The following is an 18,545-nucleotide window of genomic DNA, read 5'->3' as shown; positions in this document are numbered from 1 at the left end:
TTCGACAGTGCATTGCGCGAAGCATGGTTGAAACATGATTATTCTGAGCATGATTGAAACAACCTCACTAGGTAGTTTCAATCATGATCAGACCAAACACGTTCAAAATGGCGGATGGATGTGGAGAGGAGGCGAGTGCCAAACTTGGGGCTATTATGAGGCCAGATGTCTAGTTAAAATATGGGCCGATGGAGAAATACAACGGGAATTTTCGGCGATGGGTAGAAATCAAAATATTTGGGAAAACATTGCCGCAAATTCGTGATGACATAACACTGTATTACAAGGGTAAAACACTCACCCAGTGGCGTAACTGCTGGTGCCAAGCTGGACAGCTGGGTGAAGAAAAAAAGGACTCTTCCTCCTCGTCTTTGGGCTTCCTTCCTTTGAGGCCACCAGGCAACTAAAGCGCAGAAGAAATTCGTCCTGTATGTGTGAATAAGCCTTGTCTAATGTGATCTTTGAAGATTGAATAACGAATTAGAGATGGTGACGGCGCGTGCCAGCACGTGCTCTAAATAAAACATTGCATGTGGATGACAACTTGTTTATCCAAGGTAGATTGTGAGTACCACTATCAAATTCTACTAATGCCCGTTCCAAGATGAGCCATTTCCTTTCAGATTGACAGAAATACAGACATCGCGAAACATTGAACACAAGGCGAATCCATTCTACGAATGGCAAGAAGTCAACTGACCATGCCTGATTTCGTTCTCAGTCCTTCCGCTTGATGAAAAATTTACCGCCTTGACTGTGGGGTTTGCAATGCGCCCGCGATACCAGTCTACAAGAAAATGGAGTAGAGCCTGGAATCTCTGCTCTTACTTGTCTGGTCTTTCTCTGACCAAATCTGGCTCCGAATTCCCGTAACATTGAAACCAGTTTAGGAATTGCATTCTTACACTCAGCCGAGGCCTTAAATTAAAATTGGTATTTTGTCCTCCCGTTATATGAAGTCTTGAATTTCTGCCTTAAAAACCCGGTCTCAATTTATAACCTTTGATTTTTTTTCCTGAAATGTGTGTTCTTACAAGTTTTGTACTTATGACCAAGTTTCCACCATTCAGACTATAATTAAGGGAGACTACCTCCACATTTGGTGCATGGCCAAAATCTTCATTCTTTCTACCTTCGCGCCTACAAATGGCAAAATAGAGTACATAAGAGTTCAGTTACTCAATGAAGGGAGCGTTACAAAAGTTGCAATTTGGTAGTCGAGATTACTCAATTATACCAAAAGATTATCAAGGTAAGAGAGGGAATACCCCATATACCCAAGGTAATCCCTCTTAAGTTATTTTTAGACATGGTACCCAGGAAGTTACTTGCGCGATGCGTCGACAGCCCAAGCGGCATTCTCGAAACTACCTGAGACGAAATGGGGGAAAATGTGGTGAAAAGTCATTTTAAATGTTTTGATTTTCAAAAGACGTTTCATAGCAGAGATGTTTTCTGTACTCTCAGCCTGGCAGTTCATTATTTTGCCGTTTATTCAGTTTTGGGGGGTTTAATAGGCAAACCTCAACGGCGACGAGTACAATGGCTGTGTAACCGTGCGTTATAATCCTTTGTTTATTTCCTTTGCCGTTCTCTACAAAACAACAACTGAAATAGCCAGATTCTGCATATTTGAGAAAACGTGAACTACGACGGCCAATATTTTAAATTTCTTTTTCGCTTACAGAGTGTTTGGGATATTTCTGACAGTGATATACAAACTGAATGAATCTGAATTCTCGCGAGAATATGCCGTTTGCCGCTTGGGCGGCGAACTTCTCTTTGCACTTTCGACCATCTGTTTGTTCAGCTGCGTTGTGTCTGGACTTTTGCTTGCTTTGTCGTTTGCCTACTCATTTCTCTGCCGTTCATTCAGTTGTTTTTGTTTGGGCAGGGAATATCTGCCTCTTATTTAAACTCCTATTAAAGCCTCGAAATGTATTAAAACACCGAGAGGCGAAGCTCTTTTGCTTGTAATTAAAATATCAAAGACATCCCCACACCGTTGGAGGTTTTCCTTTGCTTAGAAACGAAAAGAAACGAAACATTAACAAATCCTCCGAGAAAACATCCACGCAGCGCGCGTGTAACATCCGATGGAGAACTGGGTACCATGTCTAAAAATAACTTAAGAGGGAATACCTTGGGTATAAGGTCTATATGGGGGATTCACTCTCTTACCTTGATAATCTCTTGGTTTACCAGATTCTGGCCGCGCGAAACTTCCAGAATGCAGAAAACTCTTCGATCGCACGGCAGCGCCTGCTGTACCTCTAAATACCGCCCCGTGCACACTACGCCGGAGGAATTTGAAAACGGTGGTTTCACTCTGAAACCCCATCAAATGTTTTCTGTCCACACCACGGGGGAGGAATTTGAAAACGGAGGTTTAACTCTGAAAACGCATCAAATGTTTTCCGTCCAAGCTACGCCGGAGGAATTTGAAAACGGAGGTTTCACTCTGAAAACGCATCAAATGTTTTCTGTCCACACTACGCCGGAGGAATTTGAAAACGCAACAATCACCGGTTATTTTGGATTTGTGTTTGAGGAAACTCGGGAAGGGAAATCACGTGATTATCGTGAGGTTATCGTTTCCGGAAAGCTTCGTTTTCAAAATGTTTTTCTTCCCACACGAAAACGAAAAGCCGGCATTTTTAAATTCCTCCACTTTGAAGAGCGTTATCGAAAAGCTCCGTTTTGAAAATGTTTTCTGTCCACACGAAAACGAAAAGCCGGCGTTTTTAAATTCCTTCGGTTTGAGGAACGTTTTCAAAAAGCTCCTTTTTCGTGACAGATTAGTGTGGACGGTTGGCCTAACCGTAGAAATAAAGCTGCGTTTTCAAATTCCTCCGGCTCAGTGTGGACGGACCCTGTCTGGAACATTGTTCCTTTCAATTCAAGTTGTTCAAACTCCATTAGACAGCTGCGCCCTCTTTAACTCCCCAAGTCCAGTTGTAAATTCTCCGTACTACAGGTACTGCTTCTAAAAGTGTTCCGTCAACTCCCATCTTCCACATCTAAATTCTCCATACTAAACGTTGATACGTTTTCTATAAATTTCCTTCAGAGAATCCGGTGTCAAGGGGTAACACTGTTTCTGAAATGATCAGGTTCTTAATACTCACTACCCATGCAGCTGAATTTGTGATAAAAATGTAGGCACAAATTAGAGGTTGATAACAGCTGGGAATTAAAGGGTTTAAAAAGAACTGAAACTCCAAACCAATGAAAGTAACAAAATTGACTACTTTATTTTGCTTTTACTTACAATCTATACTTTAACTTGATGTACCACTAGAGCAGAAATTTTGAATCTTACTCACGGTGGGTGTAATAATTTATCAATGGGCGGCTATTAACGTAATCTGTTAATCCGAAATCTACAAGATATTCCATTTAAACAGACGACAACTCAGTCTCACAAGTGGATAAAATAATAATGATGTGCAACATCAATTCTAATTTCCGAACATTTTATTTTTCATGTGATTAACTGATCGGTTTACCTGGATGAATAAAACAGTAATTATCATTATGAATATGTCTTCCTGTTTGTAATCTGACCAATTATGACTTTTTCATTTTTTTTTTAGAAAACTCAATACAATGTATTGATACAAAGATATGAAATAAACCTGAAGCAAATCAAATTAAAATTCTACAAAGGAAGATTCAAAATTATAAAGTGCTCTTGGCAGTGCAGTAATAGAAATACAGAGCTTGTTGTCACAACAATAAACAAATAACAAGTGCGATAAACGAGGAAAAGGCCTTATGCATGATTATGTCACATGTTCAAATTCAGCACCAAGCCTTGTTTGTGTGGAATTTTCTCCAAACCTTTAGCACCTTCATGGTGTTTTCACGTGGGTGTTCTTTTCATCTTTGCAGCTTTAGGTATTTGTTGGTGATAAACTTTACAATTTGCATTTTCAAAGCAAGGCTTGGTGGTGAAATTTAATAGTCTGATGTCAACATGCCCAAGGTGGATATTGCACACTTAATAATGTACATTCGTTCAATTTGGAATTTTTGAAAAACTCACTCGTGCAAATTAATTCCAAATTGAACTTGTAACCGTATGATTACCCATCCATTTAAAATTCCCATTAATTAATTGAATTAAAGAAGCTCAGTCACAGTATTTTGGGTTATTTTGGCCATGTACAAAATTACCTTAAAATTGAAGGAAACCTGAAGATAGTAGTTTACTAAGATAGAAAAACACCAAAGAGATAATAATAAACCATAAAGGAACAAGGATGGTTAAGGATGGGGAAGATTAACATGGATCACAAATGACCAACTTGAAAAATTTATGCCAAACTCTAAAGATCCACGAACTGTGACGTAGCCCCTTAAAATAAGCAAAATGAGCTGCACTATTTTGCTTTGGTTAAATAACAACAATGACAAATGACATGGAGTTATAAAATGAAAAGGCAAATTTACATGACTTTTGTGATATTTGTTACCTAAAAATATTCCTACAAAACATTGGGTAAATGTTTCATAAATAAACATTTAGTCATGATAAGTTAACAGATATTAATCATTATGTACATGAATATAATTTTACTTAATAAAATAGCTGATCAAGTATTGGTGACTAAAAATGATTGATAACTCTTCAGAAAGCAATGGCATTAGTAAGGACTGACCAAAAAGGAAGACTTTCGGAAGATAATGGTAAAAATAATGATCAAACTGAATGATCCAAAATGATTGTTGTTCAGGATATTATTTTCATGTTACTGGTAACACCAGACACCAATAATATAAACCTAAAAGCTCATTCAAGAAAATTCATTAAACAATGAATTTTCATTAATGGCAATATCTTCATCGAGACCACAGTTGGCGATATGAGATTAACAAGAAGATAAAAATCTCATGCCAAGTTGGTATAAGTGGCTATCTATATTCAGAAACATTTCTTGTTCAGGCCTCTTGTTAAGGGAATGATTGGAATATAATGAGAAAACAATTCTAAGCTCCTCACATCTCCCCCCCCCCCCCCCCCCCGCCCCGATTATAAGCTCTCCAGGTAGTACACTCATCTATGTGGCTGTGCCTGCAGCTTGGCCAAATATACAAACAATGTTACAATGAATTTGTTGTTGACAACACTGTTAACAAGAAAAGATAGACAAGGAAAGATAACTCTTTTGTATTCAACTGCAGAATCAACAATTTCTCATAAAGTTACCAGTTTCAAATACACTCTTGTAGATGTCTTTTATTCGTTAGTAAAGACAACTACAGACTCATAATGCTGTTAATTATGATGGTTAAGTTAAGGGTTCATTTTTCCTAGGGTAGGAAGGTTAGAAACAGCAGAAAACAATGGGGATTTATTCTGTCAATATTGTTTGAGGGAAGAGTCATCTTATTTTAAGAAATAAACGCTTAATTTATTAATTTAATTTCATTATTACATAGAGTGGTTTTCAATTGAGTGTCAAAACTAATCAGGTGATTACTTTGGTTTTGGTTTTGGTTTTGGTTTTACTACTGTTTGAGATTGGCTGAGTGGTCTAATTGGTACTACGTTATTGGTTTGGTTTTGGTTTTACGACGCTCAATTGAAAACCGCTCTATGAAGGGCATAATTATTCAAAATAAAGGAACTGATAAAAGTTCCTAGTTCATGTTCTTCACCTTCCTCACTTGGTCTTGATATTTAAAGGCTTCTGGCTTTGATGAAGAAATATTTTATCCGTTCCGCCACAAAGTGACAACAAAGTAAACACAGCTCCAAACAGGAGGACATACCACCTTACCAGTGCCGAGATGTACATCAGAAATGAGACACTGATGCTAAACACCAGCCAGAATATGAGGCCTTTTAGAAACAGAAACCTGACTGCTGTTTCAACTTCATCCTGTTTTCCCTGAGCCAACTCAGAAGGGGCACCAAACTGCTTGCCCTCAGTATAAAATCTTTTCAATCTGTCCTCTTTGTCTTTCCACTGATTACAACACCATTCCTCAAGACCTTGTGAGTCTTGCGGAAGCTCCTCATCAGAGAAACGCTGAATATGAAAGTGGATTTCACTTGGTACATTTCCTCGAAGAAGATCGAGTTCTTCAAAGCAATAATTTTCAGAATAACCTACAGTAACATCATGGATAGCATCAAGTTTCCCTTGACGCAGTTTCTCTACACAGTAGGTAAAGCCACGAACACGAGGATGTAGCACATAGTCATAGAAGGGAAGATTGTTTTTCTTTGCAAAAGAATCACTCTTTTGTTTACTTACATCTTCAAAATTAGTACCCTCAGGAAACAAAAGCAGTTGTAAACAGTCTGAATAATTCACAAAATAACTAAGAACTGAATTAAGATAGCTCTCATCTTGTTCCCAGCGACGTTTCAAGAAAATATACAAGGCATTCTGCATGGCCCAACCTGAAAATGAGCGCACAAATGAATTATTTCAATTATATAGCTCACAACTAAATTTTCTCCCATCCTTATTGGTTTAAATTTATGAAGTGATGCAATGGTGTTCATCAGTGGTGGTAGCTAACATCTGATACACGTCTCATGGATGATATTTATATTCTTATCAAATACATCAATAAAGATAGAGTATGAGTAAACAAAAATTTGTTACACTATCTATTTCTTCATTTATTCAATCATTGTGCGTTTTACTCACCAAAAGCATTTCAGGGAACTTGTCAAAAGCAAAAGGCTTTCAGTCCTTCACAACTTGTTTCACACATGCATCGTACACTTCAGCAGTTCACAAATCAATGCTTTACAAAGGTTGCATGCAACTCTTGTCATATAAAATTTATTTCATCCCTATGAGGCATAATTAATTTTCCTTCTGAAACATTAAGGTTACCAGGAGACCCCTAACATGGCCACTTTAGATTTTTCACACTTGGCATCACATAACCATGAATGGACCACTTTAACAATGTTGTGCTTTTCTGATTTTTTTCATTCAAATAAAAAATAAGCCTTGCTGCTCAATATATTGATCACACTGAAATTAGTAGATATGCAAACTTACATAAAGAATCAGGCACAAACTGATCCTAAACTTGCCAGGAGGCAAACACATGTCCCCTGGCAGAATTTTTCTTTAAAAGACTGGCAAGTTTGGGTCCCAAATTTCCATGAGTTTCTAATGGAAACTCATGGAACTTATGGAGGTGGTTTTTTTGTTTGTATGAAATATAGGAAAACTTGTTGATGTCAAGTAACGTGATCAAAGTAGCCTATTTTAAAAATGTATGACAATTACGCACGTCATGTTTATAGGGGAGCCACATTCCCACCCCCTTAGGTGCATAAACATGGCTGTTTCAAGAACAAGACTGTTGTATTGGGGTGGTCAAAGGGTTCTGCAGTGAAAAGAAAATTCAATTTTCTATGCTTATAGTGCATTGCAATTACTTTTACTTGTTCATGTAGCTAATTGCTAGATAAGAACCACCAAGCTTTACCAGGTAGAAAGTGTAGTCCAAATAATATAGTCACATAATAAAAAAACAGGATCCTGAAGCAGAGTCAATGTTTTAGTGATCACAAGCTTTTGACACTGTCACAGCATCTTTCTCAAGTGAATATGGCAGGAATCTATAAATCACGTGAGTTTGGGTGAACCATGTCATGTACAAAAACATCCCTGTCGAGACAGTGGATTTGAACTTCCAGTCCCATACGGGGATGTTTTACACGACTTGGTTCAACCAGGCTCATGTGACAAATAGATTCCCACCATATTCACTTGAGAAAGATGCTCAGCGTCAAAAGCTTGTGATCGCTAAAGCATTGACTCTGCTTCAGTATCTTGTTTCTTGTTATGTCTACTACAGAGACAGGAAACAATTATATCTTTTCTCAGTCATAATCATATTTGTCACATCACTCACCTGGGCCAGGAATATGTTTCAGTTCATGTTTCATTATAATCTTCTCGTGTTTTAGCTCGCCGTATCGAGCCACAACACTCCAAAAGAACAACCAGTCCAGGCGACATCTGTGGTTCATGATGATGACAGCATTCTCACCCTTGGGTGCTTTGTCGCCAGTCACAACAATCTTCACTCCAAACATCAGCTCTGTGTCGAGAAATGTAAAAGGTTAAGTGTGCATACAAGCCAAGTGGCCCATCAGGCCGGAGCTTATCCCGGTTTCTGTAGCATGAAGCGACTAGGAGTATTTCTACTCCTGCTAGTCCATCACAGGGATGCCCCCAGAATTAAATTTGCTGGTACCCAATTGTACACCTGAGTGCCAGGAGAGAGGCACTGTGAGAGTAAAGTGTCTTGCCCAAGAATACAACACAATGTCCCCAATAAGGGCTTGAACCCGGACTGCTCAATTCTGAGGCAAAAGCACTTTATTTTGGATGTATAATTTTGGAACACTTTGTATCTTATTTCGAACAAATTTCAGATGAAATATTTTGGGCCCTTGATGAAACAGCCAATGTAAATTTACGCCTACAAAACACAAATTAGACTGAAACAACATTCTGTGATTGTGTTACTGTACCCTAAAGGTTTTACAGATACAACAATGGGAAAACAACACAAAGTCTATCAAGCCTTTACGTATCTCATTCTGTGTCTCAACTAGAGTCTGCCCCATAAAGGAAACTAACTGCTTTGCAGCTATTTAAAGGTTTTATACTGAACTGTAAATATTTCGGATGCTTCAAATTTCAGACATTAAAACATTTCCTGGACAGTGTTATTTTCGAACACTTTTTTGGTCCAAAATTATATTCATCTGAAAGTTTTTGCAAATTTTTGCAGTTGTCATGTATTAACCAACTTTACCACTGTTTTTAGCTTACATTTGTACCTATAGAGCAATATTTAATAAGACTACACCATTATATTCAGGTTTCCATCGCTGAAAATATGTTATTTAGGTGTTGCCTTTTTGAAGTCATTCTTAAAAAATCCATAATTATGATCAACACAACCTCATTTGATTTCAGCTGCATGGAACAAACAATAGGACACAGTTCTATAATCTTGCAACAATTTTTCCAGTTGAAGGATTTTGTGCAAAAAGGGCATATATCTCTTTTTGGGCCAATTTTCATTTTTTGTAGGATTGAGCTAATTTTTGGCAGACTGCCAAAGTCAGTTTTCCAAGGGCATCTTTTAATTACGGAATGATGCTTTTCACGTCAAAACAAGTCAGTCTGCAAAGAATTAGCTCAATCCTGCTCAACATGAAAATCGGCCCAAAAAGTGATATGTGCCCTTTTTGCACGAAATTCTTCTGTAGTTGATTGCAACGATTCATAATGACCAAAAGTTGGACTGTAAGCAATGACAGCAGCATGCATCAGTGATCATAGAATTCTTGACCTTATTCTGTTATATTTGCTTGTTTAGATGTTCTCAACGGGGTTAACATATATCATAACAAAAATGGAAAATTTAACCATTAGCCATAAAAAATGTAAATCATAAAAAAAGTTCTAGCTATGAAAGCGACAGTCTGGAGAACTCTTGCCAAGACTTTTTTGTGTCTTGTTTTGTAATAATAATACTCTTTTCCATCATTCTAAGACCTTAAATATATTTCACAGTAACCCACATAGATTCTTAACTTTATTAAACAAGGAAAATTTATTTTTGACTTCTTAAAACAAAATTTTAAGATTTCTGTTCACCATTATGAAAACAAATTAGCCATTAACTGTTCACTATAAAGGCCACCTCCCAATTGAGAACCTCTGTTTTAAAATATTCATCGCAATCATAAGGTGACCAGACTGTGGTCAGTAGTTAGTATTTTTCACACTGGAAAGTATACGTTGAAATGCAACCATAACAGTTATTCAAATAAATCAAATAAGTAATTAGTCACCAGCGTACACATAAAAAAAATGTTATATGACTAATATTGTCCAACTAGTAGCTGGAGGTTTCGCACCCAAGAGAGTTTGCACCCACTGAATTCGCACCTATATTGACTCAACTGGCGATCAAGAGCTTAAAATTTATCTTTCTCTTACCGACAACATTGTGGGCATAATGAAACAAAAAGACACAAAACATGTTTATTTATCTTTCTTTAATCCATTGAAGGTAAGGTCAAACTCAAAATAGAAAGTTTATAATGAGTTCAGGGGTGCGCACTTGGTGGGTGTGCACTTGATGGATGCGAACTTGATTGGGTGCAACACAGGTAGCACTCATCCAACCAAATTTCACCAATGTCCAACTATGAAATTCAAAATATGCTTGGATATGAAATGTACGTGTTGTGGTTCAATACTAACCTTATCAAATTTTGGTACTTTCCTTTGTTTCACAGACATTATAATATAATTAACTACAACAAAGGAAAAGTACCAAATTGTACCAAGGGTAAATCTGATCCACAACATCACTGACCACAGGCGGCCCAGACGTGGTATACGATTAATACGTGACATTATGCTGTTGGCGATTACATTACCATTTTAGCCGTTTATAAGACAATGTATGAGAATACTTCGAAAATTACTCTAAATGCTACGTGTAGAAAATAATTTGAATAAAATGGCTTACCTTATGTTTGCATTACGTTGTTTTAATGTCTCTGGGTTCCTGGAGGTGGTTTAGAGCCATTTAGGCGAGTTTTACTTTCTGGCGGTTTGCCTTCCCCTAAAGAGAAACGAAAGGCGGGTGACTCACCGGCCCAACGGCCCACACTCAAAGCTCTGTAAATTCCACAAAAATGGTCTAATCTCGTCAGAATTGTCTCATGGTAGCCGTCGATAACTCTTCTTCCCATTCGGTTTCTCCCAAGGTTTCAAAGTTTATCTAAAACGCCCGAGAATCGCTGGTTTTTCAGCTCTTGCTTTCCATTTCAGCTCCATTTCGATCCGTAACTGATTATCTTGGGCACAGGATTTGAATTTCTAGCTTAGCGACCTCGCCATCATGACAAAGTCGCCTCCAACCGTCAGGAGGCACGGGGCATTGGTCAGTTACTCGTTGCCATCTCTCGCTGTAGTTGACAGTGGTTTTAGGCGCTAAATTCAGCTGAACATTGTTTGCTCCTTGTATTTTTGCAGTTAACAGTGCTTTTAGGCGCTAATTTCAGTTATACACCGCGGCACGGTGCAGTTTGCATAATCAAAAAATGCCCGTGCCTCTCGACGGTTGGAGGCGACTTTGTCATGATGGCGAGGTCGCTAAGCTAGAAATTCAAATCCTGTGCCCAAGATAATCGGTTATGGATCGAAATGGAGCTGAAATGGAAAGCAAGAGCTGAAAAACCAGCGATTCTCGGGCGGTTAAGATAAACTTTGAAACCTTGGGAGAAACCGAATGGGAAGAAGAGTTATTGACGGCTACCATGAGACAATTCTGATGAGATTAGACCATTTTTGTGGAATTTACAGAGCTTTGAGTGCGGGCCGTCGGGCCAGTGGGTCGCCTGCCTTTCATTTCTCTTTAGGGGAAGGCAAACCGCCAGAAAGTAAAACTCGCCTAAATGGCTCTAAACCACCTCCAGGAACCCAGAGACATTAGAACAACGCAATGCAAACATAAGGTAAGCCATTTTATTCAAATTATTTTCTACACGTAGCATTTAGAGTAATTTTCGAAGTATTCTCATACATTGTCTTATAAACGGCTAAAATTGTAACGTAATCGCCAACAGCATAATGTCACGTATTAATCGTATACAACGTCTGGGCCGCCTGTGCACTGACAAACTAAACTCACGAGCTGTCTAAGGCAAATCACATTACATAAAATCATGGCCACTATTGAATGTTTTTATCGCATAGTATTATCTGCTGATAGTGTCCGGCAGATTTAAACACCTTTCCCTTATTCTCGCGATGAAAACAATAGGTTATGTAAAGCTTAAAATCAGTTTCTATCCGCCCACAAATATAGCACGTAGCCAACTTTGTGCGTTTAATTACTGGATAGACTACCACGAACAAACAATATAATAATACTTAAAGCAATATCGATACAGGACATCTATCCTGAACTATTTTAAGTTTCCCAAAGACGGGTTATTAGGGCACAATTAGGTACTTCACTTACCCAGAAGGGCCTTTGTATGTAAACAACGTAAGTTTGTCATCAGATGTGGCGAAATTGATGATCGGAGGAAAAAAAATAAACAGTGACTTGTTATTTAGCGAAAATACACAATACGAATCAGATGCCGCGAAGAACAATCACTTCAACGATAGTTTGGAGAAGAAAATCACCATGAGAAGTGTTTTAAAAATGCTTTTCTCACCGGGGGCAACAAGAGCCACGATGAAATCAATCGATCGTTCAGCCACCGAAACCACTGCGGTCGCAGCCATAACAGAGGCATTGTGGGACCCATGAGGAATATACAGCCAAAGAATGCACAAAAATAAAGAGCCAGACAGTAAAATAGCCCTCCGGCATAGCTTCTGAGCATTTTGAAGATCCTGGATCAGCTTCGGTACCCCAAAGATGTCCAAAAGATCGAAAGAGAAGGCCCCGAAGATCGCGAAAGATCGAGAAAGCGTGACATGTGACACCACAGGATTGCAGCTGGCTTTTAGAGCACGCGGGCTCGAACAGCAGCATGCAGTGTATCTTGGGTACATCGTAACGCAGCCTCAAAGATCAAAGACCAGTCGTGTCCACTCATAACAATTCCCCCCCCCCCCAAAAAAAAACCCCGATGGCTCGTGATATTCACATTTCTTCTACCCATAAATGAGACTAAGAGTCACTGAGAGTGAAATTGGCTTTTTAACGCACTTTGGAAAATTTGGTCCAACGAACTTCAAGTCAGTCTTTAATCCTTATGAGTTTTACCAGTTGGGTACCTCCAAAATTTTTCGTTCACCTTTCGTGCATTTAGGAACGAAATGACGGCTATCCGGACTAGTTTGACTACAGACCACTGCGGTGTGGCCAGAGCCTCAACGTACACGCACAGATCGCGCAGAGCCAATTTACCCGTGGTGTGGCAGTGATGGGCAGATGTTTACTCTTTGTTCCGGCAGACTCATCATCACATGGTGTATAACAAGGTCGAAACACTTTGTCTACTGAACCTTAACTATACCCTAATTTTTGAGAAATGGCTACAGGACTAGGTGGAGTAAAAAATTCGGTCTATAATCATATGCAAGTGATTAACAAAATCGAACGACCGCGAAGTTAATCACGTACTCCCGGCATATAAGAAAGACGGGGGTGCTTGTCGGAAATTTTTAAAAGGGCCCCTAAGAGGTACCAAGATACTGTTTTGAGGCCTTTTCAATTGTGGGTATGGCTTGAAATTATTTTCATCCCTAAGAGGTACCAATTCTAAAACAACACATAATCTTCTGCCATATTTTTTTTTTTTTGGCTCAATACCCTAAAAAGCACCGCGAAAGCTTCCACTGTGGACCTTTGAGGATGAACACCCTCAGAGGAACCAAAACCACTTTTTTAAGCCCTAAAAGGTACGACGCGCAGTCCCCTTCCATTTCATATGGGACTGCCCTCCCCCCCCCCCCCCGGGAACGTGACGCGTACTGCCGGCCCAATATCACCAACAATGACGTGTCTACTGTCCAATAACCTTAGGGACGACATTTACGACCTCAATATTGCCTGGCACCGGACACGTCAACTGTCCAATACAGAGCATATGTCACCCTAACAGTCCAATACGGAGCGTATGAGGAGTTAACTGCCCAATAAATGCTAACCACGTAGGGCCTGTATTTGTTAGTCGCTACATAGTTTTGATTAATGGATAATTTACAGAAATTTATTTGAATTGCAAGGTTTCTCAACAGACCAATTTCGATATATCAAAATTTCTAACTTGGCTTCGAAGCTTAGGGGAATAAAATATCGAAATAGACCAATTTCCATATATTGAAATTCAGCCTAAAACAACCTCAGTACGAAGCTCTGGGGAATAACTATAGAGTTTGTGGGGTTTATTCCCCGGAGCCTCGTGCTGAGGTCTATTGTGTTAAGTCTATTGGCCAATTTGTGTAGTAATAAAAATAGCCCCAGAGAACCCCAAATTTTTATTTAAACTAGATTAGATCTTACATTGTAAATTTTTTAATTCTTATTTTGTAATTATTCTTTATTGTTTATTTACACACGACTCCACAAGCTGCAAGCTTAATTACTTATCGTGTTTAAATAAAGGTTACTTACTTACTTACTTACTTGGAACAAAAGAACCTTTCTAACTCCACATGTCATAGAATCTCACTGTTACAGAGAGGGGGACATTGGGAGTTTCTAAACACCGCAACATCGCAAAAAAAAATTAACGAACACCGCATCACCGCAAGAAAAGTCATCGAAACACCGTCACCGCAACACGTATTTTTAGCGCCATGATTTGTTCATCTACACTTAAAATAATACTTTTATACCTCAACAATTTTCCACAAAATAAACGCATCACAACGCTTTTCATTGCGGGTATGTCGATACTGCTGATGCCTGCAAATCAGTTTTCTTGCTCTTGTGAAGACACCTTGCGCGAAGCTAGGAAGCGGATGGAGACAAAAGAGAGGAGCCTCGAGAGATGGCCTTTACCCCAGATCCCTCTCTTCCTTTACTTCACGCACTTTTCTTGGTGTATAAACCGACTGCCTGAAGCCCTATCTTGACCGTCGGAAAGTATTGCTTTCCGGAGCTAACTGCGTTTGCGTTTTTTGATAATCGTTTGAAAACTAGAAGGTCAAGAAAGTCGCAGGACAATGAAGCGGGTATAGACCGGTATCAGAATGACCTATAGACGAAGCCGAAGCCGAATAGCAAAAGGAAACAAATAGTAAACGTGTCTAATTTACAAAGCTTCCTTAGCTTAGAAAGCCTTCTTTCTTCCCTGCCAACGCGACATCTGAATATATTTTTTTTGGCTGGTAGTTTTCGCCACCTTTTCCTTTTTTCGTAGAAATTAAAAAAGCTGCGCAGTCAATAATACATTATTGGCGTTTCCAGAATTTCCAAGATTGTTTCTGTCCTCGTTCCTCCACGTGTCTACCGAACACTCAGCTCCGGGTGGCAGAGGTCGAGTTACTTGTCAAGTTACGTATAAATGAAAACAGCTTCGGATTGGCAGCCGAAGCATATTGAAGATCGACTAGAAAGTGATGGTCTGTATTTTTTAATATAAATTATTAACCTCAATGGTACGTGTTTGTCATAAATTAGCTTCGATTAACGAAGTTTACATGCTAAATTTAGGTTAAAATTAGGTTTGAGAAAGGTAAATCAAAAATCCCCAGCACCGCAAACAATTTCATTTAACCGAACACCGCAGCGTGAAAACACAAACATCGCGCACCGTAGTGTTTGAGATCACCGCAACACCGCAAGTTGAGATTTTATTCACCGCATCACCGCATTAAAAAAACATCAACACCGCCACACTGCAAGTCCCCATGTCCCCGTCTTACAGTTATTTGGCAGTGGTCTAACTAGGGCATGTTCTTTCTATTTCAGGAAAATCATTTACATGCACAAAGCTTCAGACACAATACATTTACAGAAAACAAACATTCATTTGTGTCCAAATTTCTTTCATTATGGTCATTAAACTCTCATTAACACCAATATGACCTTCGTTTGCGCGTAAGGAACGTTCAAGAAAAACATTTACATATGCATTAACATTCAAAATCATCAAAAGAAAAACAATACCTTCATTTGACATTCATTGACTGTAAATGTATTTTCATTTTGGTCGAAGAAAAATTCGTTGTCACGAAACGACGATCATTTACACTTTACGACATTCAGTTTTCAACAAAAGACTTTCAATAACACAATTTGCATGAGAACTAACATTCAATTACATTATTGTGCAACCATATCCATGCAGGTAACAATCTTAAATGCGGTGAGACATACATTACCGTGTTTTCACCTAACGTTAAGAGAAAACAATCGCTCATTAGCGTAATTCTTTTGAACAGAGATATCTCGCCCAATTTTCCTCGAAAATTTGATTATAGAACAAGGGACCATATGTACTTTTTTCAAATCATAATTTCACAATCCTCCCCTTGCAGATATAAATTCGGCCACTTACGAAACTTTTTGCGTACAACTCAGAGGGCGCACTACAGTATCCGTGTGACATACATGTACATGTAGTGACAGTTCGATTTGTCCAGAAATGCCACGAAGAAATAGAATCGCATTTGAACACCGCGAAAGGATAGTCAGGGCTTTTAAAGATGTCAACGAAGACTATTTACTATTTACTAGTGAGGCAATTGAAGGATAAATCGTTCAGCGAATTTGATATTCTATCTTTCAAAAATAAATGTTATTATGGCTGTAATGTTTGTCTCGCCGCATTGAAGATTGTTACCTTCATGGATATGGTTGCATAATAATGCAATTGAATGTTAGTTCTCATGCAAATTGTGTTATTGAAAGTCTTTTGTTGAAAACTGAATGTCGTAAAGTGTAAATGATTGTCGTTTCGTGACAACGAATTTTTTTTCGACCAAAATGAAAATACATTTACAGTCAATGAATGTCAAATGAAGGTATTGTTTTTCTTTTGATGATTTTGAATGTTAATGCATATGTAAATGTTTTTCTTGAACGTTCCTTACGCGCAAATGAAGGTGATATTGATGTTAATGAGAGTTTAATGATCATAATGAAAGAAACTTGGACACAAATGAATGTTTATTTTCTGTAAATGAACAGCAAAAGGTGTAAAGGACAGAGCGTTATCACTCATGTGGCAGGCAGCCGTGCAAACTTATTGGAACAAAGGAAGTGTTTTCATAAGAAAAGAGTTTATCTCCCACAGGATTAATTTGGAACACAAACATGGCCGCCGTTTCATTGCTTTGGGACACTGACTAATATGGCTGCCTTGACGTCATGTGAAAACACTCAACTAGTCACGTGACCAACTAGTGCAATGCGGCCGTTGCAGATAACAGGTGCCGCTATGTACGCGTTTTTAACGTCGTTAATGTATCTTTTTATCTACTGGATGTACAAGAATCATTAACTTCAAAGGCTTCTGTTATCTTTTAAAGTCTTGTTTCCACTCCATTCAGTACGGAAAATAGAAACAAGTCTTCGACACGGTCTGTTTGAGATGCAATTGAAGTAATATGCACTCAACACGTACCTCAAACTCTCTGATGCGTTACGTGTACACAATGCATGTAGTCGACAAAATGATCGGTCACATATTGAGGTGAAAATTCACCGACAAGGTAACACAGGTAGCTAATCTGTCTCACAAGACAACATCAGTTTACTTACCTAACAGAGCCTGCTCGATTGAACATACAACCAGCGACATATGCCCATGAAAGAAAGAAATATTGTAACAATTTTAAAACCGAAATATAAGCAAACTGGTGCTGAGGAATATTATTTAGAAGAAAAACAAAGAGCAAGGAGTGAGACTGAAAATAATTTTCCGAGAAACTTGACAATACTGAGACAGCGAGAAAGGCAAACTATACAGACGAAGAATATCGAGGACTCTTACCGTTGGCAGCACAAGCCACCAGACCATAAGGCGATCATTAACCCAACGAAACAAACTTGGCCGTAGCCACAGCAGAACTAATGTGGGGCCCATTACAACCAAAGGGCCAAGAAAGGCTGCAGAGTAGGTCGCTGCGATGAAAAAAACTCCCTTTAACAATCGCCTGTTTAACATGGTCGCTATTTCCAAGCGCTGAATCAGTTGATGTCTGCGACGCAACCAACTAATTTGATCGTACTGTTTACAGTCCTCGTTATATTCCCGTCAGATCTAACACTGTGGCGTTACGTGAAAAATTTGAATATTGGAGATTAAACTGAATCAAATTACTGAGTCATGAAAATTATGCACAGTGAGTCAGTCCTTCTCTTCGATCCGTGAAGACAGCTTCTCTTTGTCTTTCATTGGCTTTATTGACAATGCCCCCATTTTAAAAGGCTTTGGTTTAATTTAAATAGCCCAAAGCAGGATGTGGATTGGCAAATATGCAAAACTGAAAGCACAGTTTTAGTTTTTACAGTGATTAATCCACGTGTGTTACTTTTTAAAATAACATTTCACGCGCTCGATCGGCACTGCATAAACTGTATCCTCGCTCTGTATAAACTGGGTTTTCCTCATCAAAAAATAAACTGATATATAAAATAAGTAAATTTCTCATACTTAATCAGATCGTGAAAACCGTAAATACTGTAATTCATGTCGTTTTGTAGAAATGATGGTTTGATTAAAAAAAAAAATCAGCCTGACTACATTCATGCCATCCGTTATTTTCTTCGTGACGTAACGTTGGTGTCAACCGAATTTTATATCGTGATACGTGACCAAAGTTTGTGCTGCGTCAAATTTCCACTCACGACCAGTATCAAATGTGAAGGTCGGAAAATTGAGCTTGGTCGCTTTGATCGAGATGGTGAATAGCGGCAAGGCCTGAAAGGCCGCATTTTTTAAGTTCTGTTTCTATTTTTACGATAATAAAACTGAAACTTGCCCATGAAGACGTACAAATGAAAGCTAACCCTATCCCTAATCAAACCAACCGCAGTGTTAACCGAAGTACAAA

General features: G+C 38.6%; 1 protein-coding gene across 2 annotated transcripts; it reads right to left on the bottom strand.

Moving 5' to 3' along the window:
* Nucleotides 1-3,233: 3,233 nt before the first annotated feature.
* LOC145484071 (lysocardiolipin acyltransferase 1-like) lies at nucleotides 3,234-17,741 on the bottom strand. Of its 2 annotated transcripts, XM_081462682.1 has the most exons (4): nucleotides 17,483-17,741; nucleotides 17,251-17,260; nucleotides 7,897-8,085; nucleotides 3,234-6,415 (listed from the first exon to the last, which is right to left on the bottom strand). In XM_081462682.1, exons 1-4 carry the CDS (start codon nucleotides 17,654-17,656, stop codon nucleotides 5,670-5,672), a joined length of 1,119 nt encoding a protein of 372 aa, XP_081318808.1. In that variant the 5' UTR covers nucleotides 17,657-17,741; the 3' UTR covers nucleotides 3,234-5,669. The 2 variants fall into 2 exon arrangements, with proteins under 2 accessions (XP_081318808.1, XP_081318807.1); XM_081462681.1 differs by lacking the exons at nucleotides 17,251-17,260; nucleotides 17,483-17,741 and adding an exon at nucleotides 12,043-12,207.
* Nucleotides 17,742-18,545: the final 804 nt, after the last annotated feature.

This window comes from Orbicella franksi, chromosome 4 (genome assembly GCF_964199315.1).
Source record: "Orbicella franksi chromosome 4, jaOrbFran1.1, whole genome shotgun sequence".
NCBI classification, from domain to species: Eukaryota; Metazoa; Cnidaria; class Anthozoa; order Scleractinia; family Merulinidae; genus Orbicella; species Orbicella franksi.
The sequence above is the reverse complement of the archived record's forward strand: the minus strand, read 5'-3'. Positions and strand labels throughout refer to the sequence as shown.

Excerpts from the sequence above, each read along its gene's own strand:
- LOC145484071 (XM_081462682.1), bottom strand. The coding sequence starts at position 17,656 with ATGTTAAACAGGCGATTGTTAAAGGGAGTTTTTTTCATCGCAGCGACC. Across the intron at positions 6,416-7,896 it reads GAAACATATTCCTGGCCCAG|GTTGGGCCATGCAGAATGCC; the intron begins GTGAGTGATGTG and ends GCTCATTTTCAG.